Source organism: Strix aluco, chromosome 4, assembly GCF_031877795.1.
Source record: "Strix aluco isolate bStrAlu1 chromosome 4, bStrAlu1.hap1, whole genome shotgun sequence".
NCBI lineage: Eukaryota > Metazoa > Chordata > Aves > Strigiformes > Strigidae > Strix > Strix aluco.
The window spans coordinates 43,990,319-44,015,412 of NC_133934.1; the positions used below are offsets into that span (position 1 = coordinate 43,990,319).

Genomic DNA, 25,094 nt, shown 5'->3' on the forward strand with positions numbered 1-25,094 from the left:
GTGGTTATATGGAAATAGATGTCTAAACATTCCAGGACACTAGCCCTTACTATGAAAATGTATAGTGATATTTACTCCTGGGCTGCAAAATCTAAGTTATTTTAAAAGATGGAAAAATACTATGACTTGCATTGCAATCCACCAGTGCCATTCCTTAAAGCAACATCTGACATTTGTCCAAACAGTACTTGTTCCCATTGAAGTCTTATTTGCTTATATACATATAAGATAGAAAAATGTATTTAAATAGCTGTATATGATATATATGTACAAACATAATGTTTATGTATTTCTATAAATATCACAATGTAAATTCTTAATAAACAGTCATGTGAGGCAGGTGTTACTGTTGGAATAAATCTGAATGTTCTATTAATCGTAATTAGTTACTGCCAAAAGGCAGGTTTTGTCCTTTACATGGTGTTAGAAACAAGCAATTATGATGTTTGTGTTTTGGACTATTCCAAGTTGAATATTTTAGTAGCTTTAATGTATGTTTTATCATTGTTTTCTCAAATTTAAAAAAAACCCCAACACAGAACTTATTAATACATTTTCCTCAGATACCACTTTTACATCACACAAAAATATTCAGGATACTTTTGGTACATTTTATTTTTAGACTACAGATGGTAGCAGAGCTTGGAGGTTGAAGCTATTGTATAAAATTGCATACACAAAGATACTGGCATAATTTTTTAAAGTGGAAGGGGTGTTTTCCCTTGCTCAATAGAATTACCTTGGAGGAACAGTGAAGTATTTTCATGTAATGGGAAAAATATGAAATGACATTCCCATGGAGGATGAACACCCTGAAGGAATCGTTGGTTTGTAGAGATATTTATAACATTTCTTGTAGACCATTCCACTGAATTATTTTTGGCTTTTATAGTATCAGGTTATATTAGATGTCTGTTTACAGCAGAAATATTGTAGATACCATTTTACAGCAGAAATAGATTTTGAAACAATTTCAAACACTTATATTTTAGTTGAGTCTTTGCCTTTTAGCTCTGTTTCATCTGCCTAGTTCTGCAATAATTTGGGTAACTAAGGATATGCAAATACATGCAAACACACCTCTAATTTGTGAATACGTTTATACGTTTGTACTGTGAACTGAAACCCACTTAGAGTCATATTCAATGAAATGATTTGATTCACTCATTTGCAAGCCCTGGGAAGTCATAAGGGAGTTTAATGAAGATCCATTAGTTGAAGACTGTGAAAACAGTTATGTAGATTTAACTTTGCTACATTTGATACGTGCACTCATGATCTAGTTTTTATAGCAAAACTATTGATGTTTTTAAACTAGAAACATATATCCATCACTTTCAAGATAAATTGCAGTACCTTGCAATTAAAATGTATCACATATCACTTTAAATATAGTCTTAATAGTAAAAAAGCATGAAGTATTTTTAACATCTTTCCATTCTGTTATTTTTGAAATTCATAGTGTCCTCCTACAAAGACACCACTTCTTTATCTCAGCCAACATTTTCATCTGGTGAACAGTTTCCAGCTTCAGGTATTTAGGTATGTTTAGGATTCCTGTTCACCAAGAAAATACGCCAAATCCTGTGTTAAACTGATTCCAACCTGCTTTTCATTACTTTCAGCCATCACTTGCCTCAAAAGATACTTTGTAGATGTCTGAGGAATGCTTTAATGGTGCTTTTTGTTCATTATCTGATGCTGTGCTTTAGTGGTTCTTTTACTATTTCTCTTCCATAAATTTCTCTACTGTGGTAACACCATGAAAGTTTGCAATCTTGACTCCTAATGCAGGTTCATGGGGTAGTACACATCTACTTTTCTAGTTATGGATCTCTGATTGTTTCAGTATTTATTTCTGTAGAATCATTGAATGGATTCTAAATTCTTACAGCTATTTTAAGAAAGGCTATATAAAGGATTTTTAGTGAGGCTAAATCCAGCCCATAATATGAGATGTTGCTTGCCTCCAGTAGCAGTTTAACCCCTTGTTCCTGCTTCCCTGCCACCCCTGCTTTATGCCCTGATGATGGGTGTCTGTAGATAGTTTTAAACTAACATTTCATTCATATAAATGTCTTCATGGATGGAAACAAATAGATAGCCGCATGTATTGAAATACAGATCCTGTGAGATGGATATATACATATAGAGAGAGAGATTCGGTGAGATGGAGAGGTACAACCTTAAAAATTTCAAAACAGGACTTAACTAAAACTGCAAAAAATATCTGTAGGTCAGATAAAAGATGAATACTGGTCCTATAGAAAATACTTGTGGTAATAATAAACGCAGGTTGTTAGTAAAATGCTCACTGGTATTCATTAGACACTTTTTTGAATTTATCTGCTAATACAAAAAAATAAATCTAAGCTGTCAAATTGTTGTATTGAGTCATGGTTCCTTCTGGAGAGAGACCAGGTTTGGCTGTGGAACACCCTGTCTGAAGTACTGCGTGCTCTGCTGCTCTGAAGTCGCCTTATTTGACTTCTTATCTCCAGTTTTCCTTCCAAGCTGCTCTCCACTCCATCCTGTCCGTGTACAGTGAATACACAACTTCTTCCTTTTCTGTGCTACGTCGGGTGTGATAGCTATGAGTCAGGACACAGGTGCATACTCAAAAGCGACTAAAATTGTAGATTTTTTTATTACAAGCTAGTAACTGGAGAACACCTGTAGTTCTGTATTTCCAAACTACAGGCTTCTCTCAGTCTGGAGACTAGAAGCGTTTCATGCAAACATGAATGTAGTGATCCAAGAGAAACCCTGGAAGGTGAATTTTTAATTGAGTAGATCCAATTTCTTTACATTTACAATTTTACAGAAGATAAACTCTTACGTTTTGGTTTGGTATATTTGTGGTTGTTAGCTTGTAACAGTGGAATATCTTTAAATACTAGAAAACTGAAGCATTTGAGATTTGCCTTTAATTTCAGTATTTTAAGCTCAAATAACTTCTCATAGATGGTTTGTCTGAGCCCAAATGTATACAAAAAACTTAAAAATTAATGTGCCCTCTATATTGTGATGCAGGATGTGATTTCAACTTTTGTAACTTCTTTACAGAATGCATTTTATGTGGGGATCTTAATTCAGTTTTATCACAAGTACTTTTCCTGATTCTTTTTGTTATGCTAGGCTTCTTCAAAATACATATATATATATATGATATATTAGATACTTTATATGAATAGTCTACTGGATTATCTTTTAGTTGGTTTAAAAAATTTAAAAGTTGAAGTGGATTACAGTAAAAAAAATTTCGATTAAAATGCCCTCTTTAACATAAAAATACATAATTAAATACAGAAATTGACCAGTTCTCCAAGAGACTGGAATAATTAAAATACATCTTATAGCATGTTGTTTTGCAAAACTAATCATCTTGGCAAATGAGATAATATGTGGGATAAGTTTCAAGAAGATACCTTTCTACTGTTACAGATATACAGCCGTTTCTTTCCCCTGATTGAGCTGGAGAACCCAGAAGTCAGTTTTGACGCAGCCAGCATGTTTCTAAATTATGATTTAGTGTATTTAGGAAAAGATAATATAAAGCTTAACTGTTTTCTAGTGATACATTATGATTGTGAACTTTCAGGTAGTCTTAAGGTGTTATTTCTTTCTACCAAATAAAGGAAGTGGACATTATGATTTAAAAAAAAAGAAGTGCTTCACTAAAGCTGCTGAAATGTTAAAGGATGTCAGCCAAGTATGCATGTGTGTTTCTACTAGTCATAGCTGTTTGGATATTTTTGCAGAAAATTTGAGAATTTCTTATTCTGTGTAGAAGAAACTGGATATAATTGTCCTAATTTTGTTGTCAGTTACACCAGTCTGAATCCAAAGTAACTCCGTTCTTTAGCAATTTAAGTAAATAGGAGCTTTTCTGAATTTGCACAGCTATAAGCAAGGGTGGCATTTGACTTTCACTTTGTGGACTTTCTCATTTACATCAACTTTTGAGCTATGGGTAAGCTATTCTCCTATAAACTTTGAAGGAATACCCAAAAGAGAGAACACAAAATTGTGGGAATGTTTTTGAAGCAGAGCTCACAGATATTTGTGAGGGGGAGAATTGTATATAATTTAGAAATTACAAAGCCATTACTGCTAACCATTGAAAAAGAAAAATGTAGTCAGTTCAGGCTGTGAGCCTGGGCAAAGATTGTCAAAGGTAACTAGGGATTTTGGGGACTCTTGAGGTCCAGAAGAGTGTCTGGTTTTTGTTTTGTTTTAGTTTTATTTTTGGTGGGGGTCTTTGTTTTGTTTTTTAAACAGTATTAACAATCATAGGAGTAGGCTGCTCAAATGTCTTTTGAAAGTCTGAAGGTAAGCACTCAGTGTTTGAGAAATTTGGAGTCAGTAATTTTTCTTAAAATCTTGATAGGAAAGTTTTAGATTTCATATTTCTCCCACTTACACAGCCATACTCACACCCTTGCCCGAAACCTGAATAAATAAGTAGGGTTAAGTATAACCTTTGTTCAGGTAAAAACCTCTGTTAGGAAAACTACAGCCTATGGTAGTGTAATAGCTGTTAATTTCTAAAGACTTCAAATGAGAGTTTAATAGTAAATATATCAAAACATTTAATAAGCATCAGTATATGAAGAGTTGCAACATCTCTGTTTCATAGATGAGAAATCTAAGGCACATTGGTTACTCCAGTGCTGAAAGATGTTGGGTGCATTCGTTGGATGTTGCAAAGAACACAGTTTGAATTTGAGATGAGGCATGTAGGCCAGAAATGTGGAACTTGAGAAGAAGTGGTCCCAAGAGATTGTCTTTTTGATGATTTTAGAGATTTAGAAAATAGAAATTTATAAGAAAATTAGGAGATCCTTAAATAATATACCAGTTATTTGGCAATCAGCAGTAAGCAGTTCTGTTTAAAAAAACCCAAGTGAGACACGGATGCTTACTAGCTGTTTTACACACCTTTAGTCATGCAGGTACGTGCACCCACACAGACATATTTTTATGGTTTAAATTATCTTTCCTAGCTGTTCATCCTGGAATCTGCCCTCTTGAAAAACTTGCTCTCCCTTCATATCATATTGTTGAGGTTGCTGAGAATAAAGTTTCTCAGTTGGAGACTACACTAGAAAAGAAGCTGTTGGTGGAACGTGTCCTATGCAGTTTCCCTTCTCCAGGACACACATACCTACTCTTCTGTGAGCTAGAATGGGGAGGGTGGATTAGGACATATAAATAAGGTTTCTGCATGAGTGGCTAAAAATGTGTGGCTCAATGAAGATGATTGTTTTAAAGTGAGTGGAGAAAGAATGAGTGAAGTATTTTGAAATTGTGAAAAAGATGTCAAGCTTTAGTGGGCTTGTTCCAGAGGAAGAACAGAGACTGCCAGCTTTTATTTTATTTTTTTGATCAATTATTTTAACTTATGTTAACAGTATCCAGAATAGCAGTACCATATTATGAATCAAGTATAAATGCATTTTTATGTACATTTTTTTGAAACTTCAATTGCAGCCATGAGCAAAAAGGAAATATGGCAGTGCTTTATTTTATGTCAGATGGTTCTGACTCATTATTAGATGTTTCTTTGCTTATCAGAACTTTATCTAGCATAACTTCAACCTTTGAAGGGCGACTTGACTCAGTGCTAATGTTCCAGAGCTTAGTAATATAAAATGCTAGAACAGCGATGCATCTGAACAGAAACCTGGTAAGAGGCTTTACACAATGTTCCCTAATACATCAGTATGGAGATTTCTGAGCACTCACAAGAGTAGGTATTTCTAGAGTATAAGCAACCTCCATGCTTCATTATTGAAGCATTTGCTCACCAGTCAGAAACTAGACTTCTAGACAGCTCATGACATTCAGGGGTTTGAATCTAAACTCCTAATTACTTGCTTGGCCACCTACAGAAAAACCTTATCTCTGTTCTTCTTACTGAAGTTGTAGATCCATGTGGCCAGATAGAACAAATATACAAGAAGATGCCTCTTGTGAACATCCAGCTGTAGCTACCCATTCTGCTTTTCATGTTATGTAGTGAATCTTAAATGGCAAATACAGTCCCTGGGAGAAGAAACAAAAATTAGAGATTCTTGTTTTTCAGAACATCCCTATCCAGGTTACTGAGTTAGGCTATTTCTTGTTGATTCTCTTATTTTTGTTCATGAATCTCAGATTGTTAGCTGCACAATGATTCGTTTTCTTGGTGAAGTTAAAAGGTGTTTATTCTCAGTAGATATGTCGTGTAGCAAGACATGGATGTTTTACTATGAATCTACAGCAGTGTAGATTGAAACCATCTGTGCCTGAGGAGGGCCTATATACACGGATGCAAATTTTGGATGCTGATCACTATGCAATTTAGGCAAAAAGTAACCACTATCACTGTTAACTGTAATTAAACATTTATCTGGATTTCATGTTAGCTGACAGTATCCACTGTTTATTAGCGCTACCTTGCTCTCCTCCCTACTGTTTCTGGAAATTGTGGTGCTGGAATTCAGCTCATCACTCTAGAACTGACACATTTCCTAGTGAGAAATTCTGTATTAGGAGGTGAGAAATCACCATCTTTCAAAACAGAGAAGGAAAGACACTGGTGGTCTTTAGATGTCTTCAGGAATTGTGTGTTTTATCAAAGCAGGCAATATGAGTTATTGCCTTCTAGGTGTCTGTCTGCCTAGAGTTGTAACCTAGGCATTTGACCTAATTGTTAATATTTTAGTTAGAACTTTTAGATAATTTATATTTTTCTTAACCCATTGTCAAATGTGAAAACTTTATAGGCAAAGAAGTCAGACATACCTTTTAAACTAGAGGAATTAAACCGCTCATGGAATACTCAAAACATAGTTTAAGTCTTGGTAAGTGTAGTAAAGCAAAATATCTAGCTGGTTCTTACTTTGCACATCAGAAATGAATCACAAAACTTTGGCGCAGGGAAATAGAATTTAAGTCTGAAAAATTTGTGCTTAACGTTTTTTCCCCTTTCATTTTACTGGGAATGGAAAATCAGGAATATGTCAGAATGCACTCAGCAGGTTGTGAAATAATGTTACTTTACTGTGGTTTCTGCCACAGAGATGATTCCTATGTTATGTCTTGCTAATCTTGATTTCCTGTTATATTCCCAATAACAATGATGTTCTGGCTAATGTCAGTTTCCGTGAGTGCTAGCTGTAAATTGACTTAAAGAAGAGATGATGAGAAGCTTTGCTGGATTGCTCTTCCAAATTTGAATTATAAATAAATAGATCCATTAGTAATAATTGAATCAATTTTTGAATATTAATTGCTTCCTTAACATGTGAGAATAACAAATCCATATCCATCTATAAAAGTTACCAAGTGATCCTAATTCTGTTCCATAATTTTTCAGCAGAGAGCAAATTATTTTTCATTTACAATATTAGTTCTTAGAGAAATAGTAGATGTTGCAAACCATTTCATACTTTTGTGACAATTATATGTTTCTGCTTGTTGAAATTTAATTAACATGACATTTGGTATTATTTTAAGCAAATATATGGACAAATGTAGGCATATAGGCAAATAACCTGTAGCACGCACACTTTTCAAATAGTAGGAGCTAAATAAAGCTGAATATTATCAAATTAATAAAGCTAAGATCAGACCTGCATCTCTAGAAGCTGGTTGTATCTGATTTTCTGGGAAGTCAGCTGATTCATTATAGCCACTAATAAAGAAATTATTTCTGGCAAGTCTTAAATAAACATATTGCTCATGTCTAGAGTCTCCTCACCATAGTGGAAACCATCACCTATTTTTAATGACAATATAATTGTACTGTACAATCTACATTTTCACTTCAATTATGAAAAAAAAAATGCCTCTAGCCATCATAATTATGAAGATATTTTAGTAAATGTGAATTGGATAACAACTCAGATTGATGTCTGTTTCATGCTGAAGAAAATATCTGAGAGATACATAAATGGCTCCACAGTGGGAACTTGTCACGTGTGATATTTTTAGTGTGAACATTGTGCTGTTTCATAGCTGCTTATTTTAGCAGAAACAGAAAGGAATATGTGTTGTCAGAACAAGTCTGCATACTCTGAGCTGGGGTAAAGCAGGCACATTTTGTCAGGGATTGCTGAAAGATGCAGTGAAGAATTAAAGACTCAATGGCATGTATTTCCTGAGTTAACTGTTACATGCTTACATGAAATCAATGGTACTTTTCCTGGAATAAATTTATGCATTTTCATAGTAATTTAAGATATTTAGGATGACTTGATGTAGAGAGTGGACATAGTCAGGTATGTCCCTGCATTGTAAGGAGAGTCCAGTTCTTCCCCAGCATGAAGAACTTCAGACTATGGTTTTGGAAAACGTTTTTCTTGTGGTTTAGCCTTCACTTTCCATGAAAATTGTCCATTTATCTGTTCCAAATATGAAGTAAAACAGGTGTAAAAAAAAAGGCAAGCCATTTACATGTTTTCATAAATACCTAATTTTTTTTTAGTCCTTTCAAAGCTGGGAAGATCACTAATGCAACCCATAAGTTTACCATTTTTAAAAAGCAGATTAATAATTAAGAATGTGAGATTGTGCAAAATAGACTCATAAAATTTAGATGAAAGGGAAAGGCTTACACTGCTTTCCACAGTTTCTAGCAACATTTCTTTCTGTATTTTATCCTCTGGCTTGATAAGATACAGTGTCAGTCCAGGCAGACATGACCCTTCAGGTAGCTGACTTCTTCACATTCCAGAAATGTGTATTTTTGTATCAGTTGTTTGTTTGGTCTCTCCCTTGCTGTTGTAAGATACTGCAACTTTTCAAAAAATTTGTCCAAGGACATACACTCTTCTGTGACTTGTGCATCACTAAAACTGGTTCAGTAACTAATAAATTTTTGCAATGTATTGGAAAAAGTGTAACCATGTATCACACGTAAGATGAGGAAAAAAAGACCTCTGTAGGGGGTTCATAGCTGACAGAGAACAAGAAGTCCAGCAGGTCACTGAATGTAATGTGAGTTAACGTCAATGGCAAGACTGTGAGTGTTGAATGTGCCTTTGAATCTCAAGATGGTCTTGTGGGTTTGGCACTCACGACTCTGCTGGCTTACTCTGCTTACATAGTAGCTCCTGTACTAACACAGTCCCATAGCCATTCTTGCTGTATAATAAGTGTGTATCACATCTCAGGTGATGAAGAGTTCCATGCAGGACATGGTAACTACAGAGTCAGCAAATACTGGAAGATTACACTGCTACTCTAAGGTTTGGATATACTCTAGAACTGAGTATGTGTCCTGACTTCCAGTCCAAGTGGTGTGTGTAAACCTTTGGTAGGAGAGGACCCAGTCTAGCCCAGGAAATGGTTCACTTTGGAAATATCCAAACCAGTTCTCTTACTCAGACTCTCCTGTCAACCGTTAGCTATAAATACCTCTGAGAAGTTAATGAACTCACTGGTATATTCTTCAATGTCTAGTTGGTATAGATGGTGTCAAAAATCACTTGAAATTCTTCATTTCACTGCCACTGAACAGAGCTGCCAGTAACAATGCCAAAAAGATATGTTATGGCTTGCTAAATTTTGATGGAATTGTCAAGACACACCTTCAGATTCCCAAGAACTTGGGAAAAGAAATAATCATTTCAATAGGAATGAAAAATTACACAATCTCTTCCATTCACCCCCTTTCCTGAAATACATTTTCTACTTGATACTGAACTCGGCATCCTTATGTGATTCCAAATTTCTCTTGCTTGTGTATTTTTGTTCCATAACCTATTCAGTTTCTGAAGATTTGCCAATACCATATTCCAGTATTGCTACCTTAGTGACTCCACCAGGGAGCATTCTGGAAGAGGTACTTGGACCAGTACATTAAGTGATAATCTGTTCATGCTTACTAGGGGCTGACATTACATTTTGCCCGACTTTAAGCAGAGAAAGTATTTGACATGGATTCTAAAATCTTAAGTATGTTGGAGAAGGATGCTGAATACACTCTTGTTAATTTTGACTCCAACTCTGTTATCCTAGTTCAGTCATTTTTTGCTGCACTTGCTTCCCATTTGTTTAGAGTTGTAATCAGACTTACTTTGGATGACTCATTGTGGTTTTATGGCTGGTTTGCTGTAGAAATAAAAATACCTGGAAGACGAATGCATCTTTGCATATGTCTTATGCTGTAATTAATAAAATATTTATTTTCTGCTTGAAGTATTATTATATTAATGATTCCATCACTTTTCTGCTTTGTTGGTAATATGATGTATATATTTTGTACAGCTGAATATATTGTTAAGAAGGAAATAAAACTGAAAAAGTCACGGTTTAGACTATATTTAGTCATACTTAGCACCATAAAGTCATGTGTCACAACGGCGGCTTAATTATCAGCCTGGTTCTTGTTTCCTGGGTAGATGGTTAGTCAGGCTTATGTTGATATCATCTTGCAATTTAAATAGAGGTGTGGTTAAAAGTTTGCTTTTGATCATGAAGAACAGAAGAAACATAGCTTTACTTTCAGAAAATATGTATGCAAATATATATTTTATAAGCAAATGTGAAAAATGGGGGAAGAACATTTCTGAAATACTACAGAAGAGTGGACAGTAATATGCTAAAGTGAAGATGAACACTGGAAAACTGAATTCTATTTGTTCATATCTTGCTTGCTGGATTTTACAATTTAGGATTTTCAATACTGTGTCTTCAAGCTGGGCTTTGATATTTAACTTACTAGGGTGGGTTGTTTGGTGGTTTTTGGTGGTGTGGTTTTTTTTCTTTTTTGGAGGGTTGTTAAACTTTTTTTTTTTTTTTTTTAAAAAAGTGCATCCCTATAGGGCTAAAAAAAATAGTGTTGGAATATTTAGATCTACCTGAAAGACACCATGGAGATCAGAGAAGGGAGAAGTTGATTGTTTCTTGTGAGAGCATGAATTGGCAGAAACTCTTCTGTATTGTGCTGTAGGCATGGTTACTCATGAAATATGCTATACAAATTTAATAATAAGTAACAAATGGGATTGTTTGGCTCTTCTAGTATTATGGCCAGAAATTAGTATTTGTAGTTCAAAGATGAGTATGGATTAACAACTAAAGGACCAGGATGGAGTCATACAAATCACTCACCTGCATATTTTTGTATACTTTTACTAAAATCTCATCTGATTTATAATTTCTCATTAAATTCAGACAGTGACATTGTTTACCATTTAATGTTGAGTTGGAAGAGCCCAGCTGTGTCTTAGTAAGCAGGAAAGCAAAGCTACTTTCAAGGTAGAAATAGCAGTATCGGGGCATTACAGTGAGAAAGTAGCAATTGTTTAAAGAATGTTATGGTGAGTACTTAGCTACACAACAGCAGAATTTAGCGAATGGTTGCTTTTCCTCTTCTCTGGGTTAATTTGCTTATGGACCAGCACATCACCATTTATGTCTTACTGAATTATTACTGTGCAATGTAGCTTAGTAAATGTTACTGTTTCATAGTAGGAATGACAAGAAATGGATTGAGTGGAAGTATGTTTTTTTTATGAGCATCCTGGCTTACAGCTTTTAAAAAGATATTGTATTTGGGAGATGTAGCAGCCAACATCTGAATGAACAAATGTTCCAAACTTCTGATCAAATGTCATTTGCCTTTCTGACTTCTTTTTCATTACTTTTTGGCTTACGGCTTTATTGTGATTTCAGAAATGCAGTGGCTTCTGAGCTATAAAAATCACAAACCTAATTCTGTTTAGAAGTGACATGGCTGAAATGGAGAACTGTAGGCAACAGAATCAAATTCAAAATTGTTTTCTTTCGGAATTTGGTGCTCTGAATGACATAATGGGAATGCAAACTTCCTAAAAGTCCTAAGCAAATTCTAATATTAGAAAAGTGTTTTCAACTACAGAAAAAGCCAGCAGCCTTTTAATGCCTTTGTTACAAATATTGACCGAGAGAGTTGCATAGGGCACTTAGTATTTTTATAAATGAAAGCCAGTGGTATTGTATGAGAATATACAGAAGTATTCATGTTCCATGAAGATCCATTTTCCTTGGTAAGAAATTTTGCACCACTTCATTTTGCGTTATCATTGAGTGTACTGCATTTTATCCCGGTGAAAATCAGTGCCTGTCAGTCCAGCATGCTGAACAAGCAGCAGGCCAACCCCGCTCCACATACTTGGTGGGTTGTGTGTGTGATGTGTTTCTTATCTTAATTGCATGTTTCTAGATAATTGTTAACAATTTTCTAAAATTATTTTTAGCTTTAGATCCGGCTAAAGATCCATGTTTAAAGATGAAATGTAGTCGCCATAAGGTCTGTGTTGCACAGGATCAACAAACTGCTGTTTGCATTAGTCACCGAAGGCTTACACACAGGTAAATACTTTAAAAGTTAATCCTATAGACTTTTTTTATAGTGTTCGTGACTGACTGTAAACCATAAATACACTATAATTAGTTTAGTTATTTAACAACATGTGAGCAGAGTAGGAGTGGATTTTAGAATTAATTATGTATGCATAATTTGATTGGAATGTTTAATATTTTATTTTTTTGATAGGTTGGTAGGCTAGAGGGTGTACATATTTATCTCGAGCTGCTGATACAAATACAAATGCATGGTGCAGGTACCAAATGAATATAATGATTATGATAATGTCCTGCTGCTGTACATTACTTTGACTTCATCACTTCATATAGGAAGCTAGAGAACTCAAAACTGCCTGCTAAAGTGTAGGTAAGGGCCTGTTAGAGTGTAAATATATGTGGTGTTAAAAAGTGGGGTTTTTTCTTCTTTTTTTTCTTCTATGCATTCCAATTTTCCTTGCGTTCTGGACTGGTTAAATACAAGAAATAAATATATGATAAAGTTATTCTGGAATCCAAATCTAGATTATTTTTAGTCCTACCTTTTTTTGGGAGAACAGTTCCAGATGCTCTATTTATGTAGGTCTTTAGAGCGGCACAATATTAATGTACTCCTGGGGCTGAAAGTGAATGTGTAGGGGCCTGAACCATACACTTAGTTGAGTCATGAGATTGTTGTTTGCTGACGAGATGGAGTCCAGTTGCATTTTTGACTTGGGATTGTTCACTTTTTTTGCACTACCTTATGGGAAACAGAGCATAGTACAAAGGCTAAACTTCAATAACTTGATTGAAATAAGTGTGCGTTAAAGTGCTTTGCTCAGTAGAGGCTGAAAAGAACTAAGGGAAGTAAGAGACTTTCTTGTCTGAGGATCATTTCAAGCTTTTTAGAGAGCCAGTACAGTTTTATGAATGATACAAAGAATGTTCTTCCGAGTGTCTGGTTATGTTAAATACACCCATCTGTAGCTTTTCAACAAGCAAGACAGTACATAGTGAAACGAAAAGTTTAAACTATTCTTGATCTGCAGCTGCAGTTAATTAACACAAAAGTTCTACATTATTTGTAGAGCTAAACTCTTTGAATGAAACAATCTCAGTGTAGAGCTAGACATTTTCGTTAAAGTATTATATAAGGTGCAAGAATTACTGTCAGACAAAGCTAGGTAGTCTAATTTCAACTGCATGTGAGCTTTCAGGGGAATATGTCAGTGTCAGCTCTGAAAAGACAACACAATTATTTGAAATTTCTGAGAGGTATTATACACATCATTGAAAACAGTGAAAAAATGACATCTCCAAGTTAAGTATACATGCAGCAGGTAAGTCCTGAAACCTCTTTTAGACTAGATAAAGCTCCCTACAGTGGTTGAATTAATAAACATATTGGTATCTGCCTTCATACCTGTATTATTCCTCCCACAGCCCCTGGAACCCTTTTAGAAAAGTAATATTTTAAAAGCCAAACTTGTCTGAATATAATACAGTCTCATAATGGAAAACTTTGGAATGGCAGCAACTTGGTGATTGTAAAAACCACTGCAAGTCTGGTCTTGTAGGCTAGATGAAGCAGTTTTCTACATACCTGTCCAGGGCCAGGATAGGGATTTTCCAAGTTGAGCTCTCCCTGTTTCCCCAAATTACCAGGTTCAAGGAGAAATCAGTTACTTTGTGCTTTCTTTCTAAAGAGGTTTTCTTCATGCAGTCTCTGACTTTTCTGTTGTATGGTGGGATAAGAGTATGAATAGCATATTCACAAGCAGTCATGTCTACTGGTCTGTTTACCACTATTAATTTTTTTAGCCAAGATTTTATTCCTTCATTGGTATCTACAATTTGCGTATTGATTTTCAACAGAGCCATCTGTTTTTCAAGTTCCCAAAGGAGTAATCCACTCTTAGAAGTCTTGATAAAAATTAAATGAGAAAGGTTATATTATCAACTGTCAGGTTATATTTATCTACCTGTGTCCATTTCTAATATATCAGTTGTGTGTATTCAATTTGTTGGGAATAAATCTTTACAAAATTTCATCCCAGTAATTTTCCCTTTCTACTTCGTCTGTGTGCGTGCCTATGGTGTTCTTCAAAGATTAGATAATTTGAATAAATTCTTTCTCTCTCTTTTTTTTTTTTTTGTTTTGTTTTTTTTTTTCCTTTTTAGAAAAGGCAGTTGGGGGATTTCTTCTGGAAAAATAGTTGAGGCCTTTTTCATGGGTTACTGGGAACTCTTTATAAAGAACTAGCCCACAGATTTCCATTTGAACATATTTTCTGTATAGATCCATAGATGTTCCAGAGATTATTCCCAAGACTCTTGCACAGCAAAAGTAGTTTGAAGCATATGAAATGACACAGTGGCAAAGACTATCCTCAAGAGAAAGTCAGGGAAGAGGAGACTGCATACCTCCAAGATAAATAAAAGGTTTATGGGCACCTTTGGGTTACTCCAGGGAAAGAAACATGAAATACAGTTATATCTATACAGATTATTCTGTAGTGTCATCAAGCTGAAATTCTCAGATTTATAGTTAAATTCTCTGTTATTAGAAGCAGCATTTCCAAGTAGCCCTATTACCTTGTTCATAAATTTCTGTATATGAATTCTGTCACGCTTTGAGGTAATAGCATAGACAGAGAGGTTGCTTATCAGTAAAGGCTGATAATTGTGTCAAATGGAGAATTACATTAGTAATTTCTTTTGTTGTTTTGGTAGAAATTGACTGGCAGAAAAATCATACATGTTATTCAGTCCATGCTGTCCCAGGTGTTCTTATCTGTACAGTACAATTTCCAAACTATTGTAGCCCTGTATGGATTACTGAGGATAGCTCAGTACCACACAATGATCAGTGTGATATCCCAGCCATCTGTAAGGCTGTTGGTGATGTGGTATGACATGTTGCCAACAGGATTAATTAACATGACAGTACATTCTACTGATGTGATGATTCTACCTGTATTAAAATTTGTATTAGCTTGGGGATCTCAGCACTGTGCTCTTGCTGCAGTGTGCCTTTGCATGGTTTCAAAACCAGCTACTGCATCTCAGTGTCCTTTTCATGGTGCTGTGGGTTGGGCAAGCCTGTGGTTTTGCTATTTCTTCAGTTTCCATGACAGCAGAGATCATGGTTTCCCCTCAGTTTTGAGGTGCTGCACACAAGGCTCATTTCCTTTTCTGGGACACTCTCAAGATTTCAAGTCCTCTTCTAGCACGCTTCTGAGTGCCACGGCATCCTGAATCAAGAGCTTCCCTTATGTACTGTCCTGGAAAGACTGAACAGTATTTGGCAAAAAGGTGAAGTAAGTGTTGTAGATCATTGGTCATGGGAGTAGTTTGGAGTATCAGAGCTCTAGAAGGTATGGGGGCATGGTTAGAGGTGCCAGATTTTGTTGGTAGCAGGTAATTGCATTTGCATCTCTGCTGGCTATAACTGTCTTGGAAGTTGTGTTCTGTGTGCTATACTCCTAGCAGTGTCCTGTGAAAGAAAAAGAAGTACTTTAAGAAAACATGCAGGATATATATTGTTATTTATCTGAGTACTTCCATGTGGATTGCTGTGGGAAGGGATTAGCTGCCTGTACTAGAGTGCATGAGAAACAAATAATTCAAAGTCTGGTGTAAAATAGAATTTTTCATTGATTCTTTGAAACTCTGGAGATAGCCATTAACTTTTCCTTTTGCCTAAACACTGTTTTACCATCCCATTGTGCTTTCCAATTTATCTTTATTGGTTAAGTGATAGGCTTTATGGGGAGAAGCAACCTTGTAAAGTGTCTGTACATGCAATAATAAAACGCTTTGGAGTATAACGTCATTCAGTTACAAGTAAAACTTGTGCAATATTTGATTCCAGTATTGCCAATACTGTGATACAATGATGTGAATGTTATGGTGACAAACAGGATATTCGTCACACTAATAGAAATTTGTCTACTCATTTTAGTTTTCTATCACTTCACTTTCAGGAGTTTTAATCATTTGAATCTGCAGTACTGAGAATCTCTGGGAACTGTGAGTTCACCCCTGTGAACTTAGGGAAGAGGAAAAAAGTTACGTGAATGTTCAGCCAGAAGAGAATTGGACAGGAAATAAAAAGGGATGGGTCAAAGGAGGAGGGCTGTTAGGTGGTAATGGATATTTCAGAATACCTGCAGTAGAGTGTGTGCTCTTTGTATATGCAGAGCAGCAGGTGGTAAAGAAAAATTCTTAAATCTTCATATGATTGTGGTTGCTACTTTGAGCAAAGAAAGAAAGAATTTGTGGTAACACCACAACACGTAGGAACTCATTAAGGCCATGGAAAGCTGGTAGCTAACCAGGCTCAGAAAAGTTGAACAGTTAGTCCAGCAATGAGCTGTCATAGATTTGAGGGTCCTGATAAACAGTCTGTTAATTTATAGAATCACAGAATTATAGAATGTTTTGGATTGGAAGGTAACTTAAAGATCATCTAGTTCCAACTCTCCTGCTGTGGGCAGGGACACCTTCCACTAGACCAGGTTGCTCAAAGCCCCGTCCAACCTGGCCTTGAACACTTCGGGGGCGGGGGAGGGGGCAGTCACAGCTTCTCTGGGCAACCTGTTCCAGTGCCTCATCACCCTTACAGTAAAGAATTTTTTCCTTATATCTAATCTGAATCTACTGATTTTCATCTTAGTTTTGAAACAGACAATTATAATATGAAGAGACACATCATGTAATTTGCTCTAAGAAGAACATTCTGTGAATCATAAGGCTACGGTACTAAACTAAGTGGTGTATAGGTGAAGTACTAAGCAAGTAGGTTAGCTGCACGTGAAGAGCAAGACTCTAGAAGACTTGAAAAAATGGGACAGGGTTGCCACCCAGCAGAGGATTTTCATGTAAGTGTAACAGCAAACAGGATAGTGCCTGTGGTTTAGGTTGGATTACTTTTACTGGAATTCTTTTTTGGTACTGCATGTTTGTCAGAACAAAAATATTTAAGTCTAATACTTAAAGGTGGAATAAAGGAGTGGGGTGGAGGGGAGAAAGCATCTATCTCCTCCAAATGTTTCTCTTTGCTTTTATCTCAAACCAGCTACAGGAGACAAATACAAATGAGATTGAGTTGAGACCCAGTCATTATGCAGTCCGTTCCAAGATTCAGCTGCTTACTGTAAGGACCTGGTGAAGTGATGACTTGCTCAGTAACATACAGAAATGTGTTTTGGGTATAAGCTCTGAAAGTGAGGAAACTGAGAGACCGTTTTGGGCCAAAAATCATGTTCCAAGTAAATCTGAGTGTCTTTGATAAATTAGAACCTAGTGATTAACCTTGCACTTACTGATTGATCCTAGTGGAATCTGATAAATCAGTCTCTTTTTCTTCTTCCATAAATAAAACAAATGTACTGCTAAAACTGATTGGATACATTAAATCAATCAATGCTTGAATGCATTAAATTATTCAGTGCATTAAATGCATGTGCAATTTCTCTAGGTAAATGTAGATCTGTGTCTTTTATGAATTCCCCACCATACATTATGCCCCCTGCTGTTGTTGAGAAGGTCCTGCTATGCTTTTTATTGGTTTGTTTATGTAAAATGTGCAGATCAACACAACAGTTCCCTGCTATGGGAGAAATAGATTGCTCTTGTCTCTGTTATGTTATTTCCATAGCATGTTAAGATGGAATTGAAATGTTTAAAGACTGACAGCTATTACTTGAGTAAGGACCTTGAACTTTTGCTTTATTTCTATTGGATTTCTTACCCTCTCCAATTGCTAGGTTTCAGAGTAGGAAGCAATTGTAACACAACTCAGGTATTCCAGGTACAGTTTCTATTTCACATATTAGGTATAGGAAATCTTTAGGGAATTACTTAGAAATAAGGGATCATTCCTTTTGTAGCACATCTTTTTATTTATGATTTCTTTTCTTTCTCTTTGCAGATTATGCCTTACAGTCATTTACAGTCCCTTCTTTGTCTTGTCTTTGTACTGTTTTTTTGTTGTTCTTTATGGTAGCAGCCTATACCTATATCTTATTCTAATAACATAGAGAAGGTGTTTGTAAGAGGAATAGAGTTGCCATGTGTGATGGTTTAGCCCCTGCCGGGGTCTGAGACCACGCGGTCGCTGCCCCTCCCCCACAAAGGGAGTAAAATACAAAGCCCCGAGGCTGAGATAAGGACAGGTTTAATACAACAGTGCAACAGCAACACAACAAACAGCAACAATAACAATAACAGTAATAGTGATAACAATGAACAGAGCAAAATATATACCGATACAGCAGTGAGAGAACCGGCTGCGCCAACCCACGCGATCACCGACTCTTCCTGCGCTCGCGCCAGGACGTGAAGTCAGCATGGTATATGAATAACCCGGCTAGAGCTTCCCCCCACTGCTGGGGAAACTTAACCCTATCCTGGCTAAACCAGGACACCATGTTATAGAGGTGCACTGCTTTTTGGATCTTTACAAGTAACTGATTCCCAATAAATATTAACTAAGCAATAGATTCTGATAATACTAGCAATTCTAAAAAAATTAACCCCTTTTGTGAAAGTAAAGGTTAAGGTAGGAGAGGTGACTTAATCATGGTAAAAGCATTTTAGTTACAGATCATGATTTACCTGGAAGATGATGACAACTCACTAGTCATGGATAGAGAGTCATAACAAGTAAGTGTTTAACTAAGTTAAAAGAAACAAAAAATTACAATTGTTCTTTTTGTATTTGGGCTCCACAAGGCAGGTTCCAGTGAAGTGTGCAGATTGGACCTCTATAAAATATGAAGCTGGGTAGGAGGTGAGCAGTATAGAGGGCCTAATGATACAGAATTCACTATTTTAAGAATTAAGGAAAGAGTGGTCAATGCTATCTGGGTAAAATGTTTCTTCTCTCTTTCTTAAAGAATTCTATGAAATGAAGTTAGGTTTAGTGGGAATCGTTCCCTGCCCCTAAACTTGTGTGGAGTAGGACCTGAATTTAGGGATTAAGAAAAATTTTCTAATATTTTTGCCTGTAGGTTCCGTCTTCAAATTACCATGATTTCACTATTAAAGCATGTTAAAGAGTGTCACTTTATTATAGACTCAGAGAAGCTGATAGTGGTAAAAATGTTATATCACTGAATCAATCTAATTTACTAAGGTAGGGTACTTGCATAGTTTGATAGATTTCGTGCTAGCACTTAATCTTATTACAACTTCCTTTAGGCTTTTAAGTTAAATGACATTTGGTTCAAATCATTGGTCATCTAGTCCATTATCTTGCCTTGGACTCCTGCCATCTTACAGCGTTTTTGAAGAATGTGGAAAACGAGTCTAAATACTTTCTTATATGAGGTGGATTATCAGAAGTTCTTCCCTGGGTATGTTCACCTTAGTATTATAACATGAGGAAAATATTCCATCTCAGCTTTGAAGTGATGAGTGTTGGGCCCTGAAGCATGAGATGGGTTAACCTTTTCCTGTTATGGATGATGTAACAGAAGCTCAGAGTAAATTTCAAGTGCTGCAGAACTGTAACTCTGATTTCACTGCAAAAGCAAACTGAAACCACCTCTGTTTCCATGCCGTAGTACTGCTTGGCTGAGATTATGTTCTCAGGCATAAAAAGTGACCAAGTCCAAGTACGTGAGAGGCCCATTCAATAAGAAAAATGCACATATGCATGTACACATGTGTGAACATACAGATATAAAAATAAATATGTACACATGTATATGTATTTTTTCTGTTCATATTGTATGAACACTTCTGTCCTGGATTTTCAAAACATCATACTTTGGAATTTGAGGTATTTTACTATCACTTTTATTTTACAATAGAAAAAAAGAGGGTTTACAATATAGACTTCCTACTACTAAGCTTTTGCTTAAAAAAAAAAAAGAAACAAAAGCTATAATTGCAAATCTGTAGTTGTATGAAGTAGTCCGAGCAGTTTTGAAAGACAGTCTGTTAGAACTGTTATGGAAGATGCTCTATTTGATTAGAATCAAATAGAGCACCTTGCTCTCTGCTTCTTTTCCTTTTTTCTGATCAGATGAGAAGGAACAGTATAGCTTTTCTGTATCTTTAGGTGCTCCAGCATTTTATTATGATTGCAAAAAAAGACTTCCAAAAAACTGAAGCAAAACAAAGGTTTGCTTTGGGCAGATTGTGTGAAAGTTGCAAACACCACTATTTAGGATGTCATCATTTCACATTATAATGCTGCTGAAGAAGGACAGCTGGTGCAGTTAAGTCCCTTATTGGAAATTTTAGTCTGATTCATTACTGTGATTTGTAGTTGTACACAGAAACACTTAATCATTCTTACGCTCCAAGCTCTATTGAATCTACTGAAGGCTTTCTGGTTCTTTGCATAATTTGTGCTGCCAGTCTGCCAGCTTGGCAACGTTTCAAGCTTGTTGCATTATCTGTGTTTGTTTGCACAGGAAGTGATGCTGCACGTAGGCTGAATTTACAGTAATTCTTTTGTAATAGGCTAATGAGCAACACTATTTCATTCACAATACTAACATTATATAGCTTTGATTAGTCCAATTATTGTGTAACTATGCCTTTGTGATCATGCTTACACTCTACAAAGTACTGAAAAGGAAATTGGCTTAGCCATAGCTTAATTGAACTTGTTGAGAAAATAATTTGGACTTTTATGTGCTTTAAAGAGAGGTGAAAATGTGAATATTTTGGAGATTTTTATATGCTATGCAATTTAATTTATTAAAGGAAAAAAGGGAAGCTTCTTTTTTTACTAGCTGTTTCATTGCATTGGGAAGGAAAAAGGGTGACTAACACTATGCATCATACGTTTTGCATATGTTGTGAGGGCCTATTCTTTCCTTAGTGTGCATGTGTTTCTTCCATTCATTTTAGTGGGAGTTATGGATACACAGATAGAGGAAAGGAGTATCCTCTAATGGCATTCATTCTCTCTCTATAAGTAGCTTTTGATAATACTAATTGAAGATACATATATAGATTGCAAGAATGTATATTGCAGTACCAGTGTTGTACATATCAGCCTTACTCTTTGTTAAGGTAACTTGGTCATGCAATATTTATATTTTTTTGCAGCCAAACTTCAAAACTCAAAAATTGCTGTCCTTAAGAAAAAAAAAATACCACCCCACCCCATGTCTGTCGAAATCTAAAATAGAAATTTTTTAGCTGTTAATGCATTTTTTATCTCCTTGGTATGCAACATATGTTTTGTAGGAGATCAAAGCAACCTTGAACTTCCCTATTCTATTTATTAGCAGAACAGGTATTTTCCACTATACTTTTCCCATTCAAAATTCATGATACACCTATTTTTTAAGGAAAATATGGAGTCCTGCTCTAGACTAATGCAAATGGACTTCAGTTGATTTATTAAATCTTAGGCCTACTCATGTTTTACCTGCTCCGGTAATCTTGTCCAGATTTTCAGTGGCCTGTAGAAGCAAGAGGGTACACTGAATAATCAGTTGGCGTGATGAGTTTTTCAGTGATCATGAGTGCCCTACTTTTCACTACTGCAATGAAATTATGAATTAGGATTGGGATTTTTTTTCAGGAAAATGGATCCCAGCTTGCTGTATTTCTTTCTGTCTTGCTGACAGTGGTTGAAGGCACTCTCAGTTGTACCACCTCCTAAAAGGCAGTAAGTTAGGACACTTCTGTTCAAAACTAGAACACAGGTAGGAAATGGGGCGTCTGATCTAGGAAAGCATTTTTGTTAGAGTGTGCAACTTTTAACTAACCCTGAGGGATGTTAATGTGCTGTCCCATCAATAAATATGGTTTGTGAGTTTTTATTTTGTTTTTGCTTTAAAATGGTCTTTTCCCTCACAGTATTCCTGAGAATCTACTACTTAAGAAGATTGCCTTTTTGTTAACAAAATTAAGAAGAATGGTGAAGATGGTGTTTATGAATGATTTCTTTGTCCTTAACTGTGAAGCTGTAATTGTAGTCCATAGCAATAATATTCATTGTGGACTATTATGTAAACATTGAAATAATACAAAATAAGAAGAGTAAAATCTTTGAATATTCCTATATCAGAATAACTATGCAAAATGAGTTCAGGAACAGCTCAATACCCCTTCTTATAAATACCTATCTAAAGTAAAGATTGCTGTTTGTTTTTGTAGTGCTTTAAAAATTAGCTGTCAGTATCAGTTTTCAGTGTACTTTATTAGAATACATTATCAATTGTAAAATAGCAGATGCAAACATTTGTAATCAATTAGTGCTTAAGTTAGAATTTGGTGGGTTGTGTGTTTTGGTGGCTTTTTTTTTTTTTGTCTTTCAGTGTTACTGAAATACTCTAACACTGGGTAATGGAACCTCAGGATGCTTGTATGTGAGGGGTTCTTTTACAGGTTTTAAAATTTTCATGTGAATCTGGATCTGATTATTATTATGTGAAGGTCTTGCTTCATAAGTTGTGTTTATAGGCTCGGAATACATCTGTTGTTTTGCTTACATACCAGTGGTGAGAAAACTGTTAAGTGTGTGAAATTGAGTAGGAGTAGTGTTCAGGGCACAGAAATCATTCTACTCATTTCCATTTGTGTAAAACAATACATTTAAGGTTTCCAATGGTGAAAAATATATTAATTGTAGCAGCTGGAGATGTTTGTCATCATAGAGTGAAGTATGTGCATATATTTATATGTAGTAAAATATAGTAGTAAAATATACTACTGCTTTTGAAAATCAAATAGCGTACTTATGACAGTAAAGGCATGTCAGGAGTCACTGAATATTCATCTGTTACGTGGCCAGTTATATTAGGGGTTTTTCTGTCTGTTTGGTAGTAGTTTTATATTTCTATTTCATTTAAAATCAAACACCAAAACCTTTTTCATGTGTTCAGATTGTCAAAAATCAGTTTATAAAATGCTGTAGTCTGCTACAAGAGAACAGTAGTATTATACTTACAGGTATGGCTTCTTCCACAGACTACCTATATTCTATATATCAGATTCTTACTGCCTAAAAAAAATACATATTTTTTGTTATTTTATGGTTTAACCTAAATATTAGAACACTTACACTATACAAATACTTTTCCTAAAACCCTTATGCAACTTCTGTATTAGTAGTAGTAGTAATAATAATAATAAATTCTCACAATCACAATACAGTTAAGGTTGGATTTAAAGCTTCCTGAATCTGTGGGATCCACTGCCTTCATTCAGGCAGTTTCTGTACAGTTGTTTCAGGGGTGCTTTGGGTTTATTGCACATGTGCAGACCATCCACATGGTGCATACCACTGTAGATTCTATGTCTGGAAATCTCAGACAAGTGCTCAAATTCTGCCTAGACAAAGCTTCTGGGTGAGGAAAGGAAGAGTTTTTACCTGCGGAAACCTGCACTTGTGGTAGGCGTGACTCCAGTGTGCTCTGGTTTAGTTCCTTTGAGGGAGACTTCTTTCAAATACAGACCTTCGGTGATATATTTCAACATCCAAGGGTAACTTTGGGGGTAAAATTTATATGAGCATTTTATAGTAGTAGAGTGTTGTTTTTTATAGGATTGCAAAAGTGCACAGAATTCAGGATATATAATAATTTTATAGATTGACTGTTACCTGAAGTTGCTGTTATGATAGCAATAGGTTACTACTTATAATGTAAACCAATTTTTATTTACCAATATTTATATTTACCAATAGATACAGACCTGCAATTCCTAGCCTCTTCCATAAAGCAATTAAAAAAAAAAAAAAGTTGTCTCAATTCTCTCTTCTCTTCAGGACAACTTTTCTCTACTAACTAAAGGAATAGAGAGAGTAACCAACTGCTAAACTAGTTCATAGCACCTATGGATCAAGCCATCTAGAGTTATCATCTTAGAGAATATACAGTAATCAACACTTAATTTTTTTACTGTGGTTTCAGAGTATTTAATTCTTCATGTTTTCAAGCATGGTGACATCATTTATCTATTCTGCTTTCTAATTATTATTCTTTCTACCTTAACTCTAGATTACTGTAATGCAGAGACTAAAGTAAAAACTGTTGTAAACTACATCTGTTTGAATCTTAGAAATAATGCCTCTGGGAAAGATGTTTCACAGAGGAATATGCCTAGGTGAGCTTTTTCTTGTCAGAGTTTGATATATGTAAAAATTTTAAATAGTTAACTTTATTGTCAATGTGGGATCAGCTGAAGATCTGGACACATAAATATTTCTGAGAACATTTGCATGTCTTGAGAAATGAATTCTCCTTGATCTTCCCTTCACTACTTGCACATGCATTTTCAATGAATGTTTGTAGTACCAAGATTTGCATACTTGTGAAAGTTAATTTGAAGTATTGATCCCTAAATTCAACACTAGTCATGTTCTAAGCTTTTGCTGTTGGGCCTTCTTTTTGAAGAAAACCCCAAACATCATCTCCTTTCCAACCCCAAACTCATAGGTGGAAGGAAGAGTCAATATGAGGAAAGATTATCTGAGAGGAGATTTAAGCTGGGGAGTAGAGCAGTAAACATATGACTACAGGAATCGGATATCCTGAGGCTATGAACCATAGATTTTTTCATCTTTGGGACATGCTACTGGAGTCTATAAAAGGTATGAATGCACAGCCAAGATGATCTGGGTCAGAATTAAACCCCTTGCTCTTAGATGTCGTAAAACAAACTCGCATGTTACGAAGTGGGATGTGAGGGCTTGCTTATCCTTATTCATTATTACAACCAAAGCTGGAGACCCATGTACTTTTGACTCTTCTACCCCAAAAATTCTCCTTCATAGGGAACCAACAACAGCAACACTTCTA

The 25,094-nt window shown here is 35.6% G+C and overlaps 1 protein-coding gene across 2 annotated transcripts in view; it reads left to right on the plus strand.

The window, feature by feature from the left end:
- SPOCK3 (SPARC (osteonectin), cwcv and kazal like domains proteoglycan 3) overlaps window positions 1-25,094 on the plus strand; it is a 214,798-nt gene that overhangs the window by 82,567 nt on the left and 107,137 nt on the right. For both annotated transcript variants that reach the window (XM_074822872.1, XM_074822871.1), the window contains exon 4: window positions 12,231-12,345. In XM_074822872.1, the coding sequence (XP_074678973.1) occupies window positions 12,231-12,345 (115 nt within the window). The remainder of the gene's footprint in view (window positions 1-12,230; window positions 12,346-25,094) is intronic.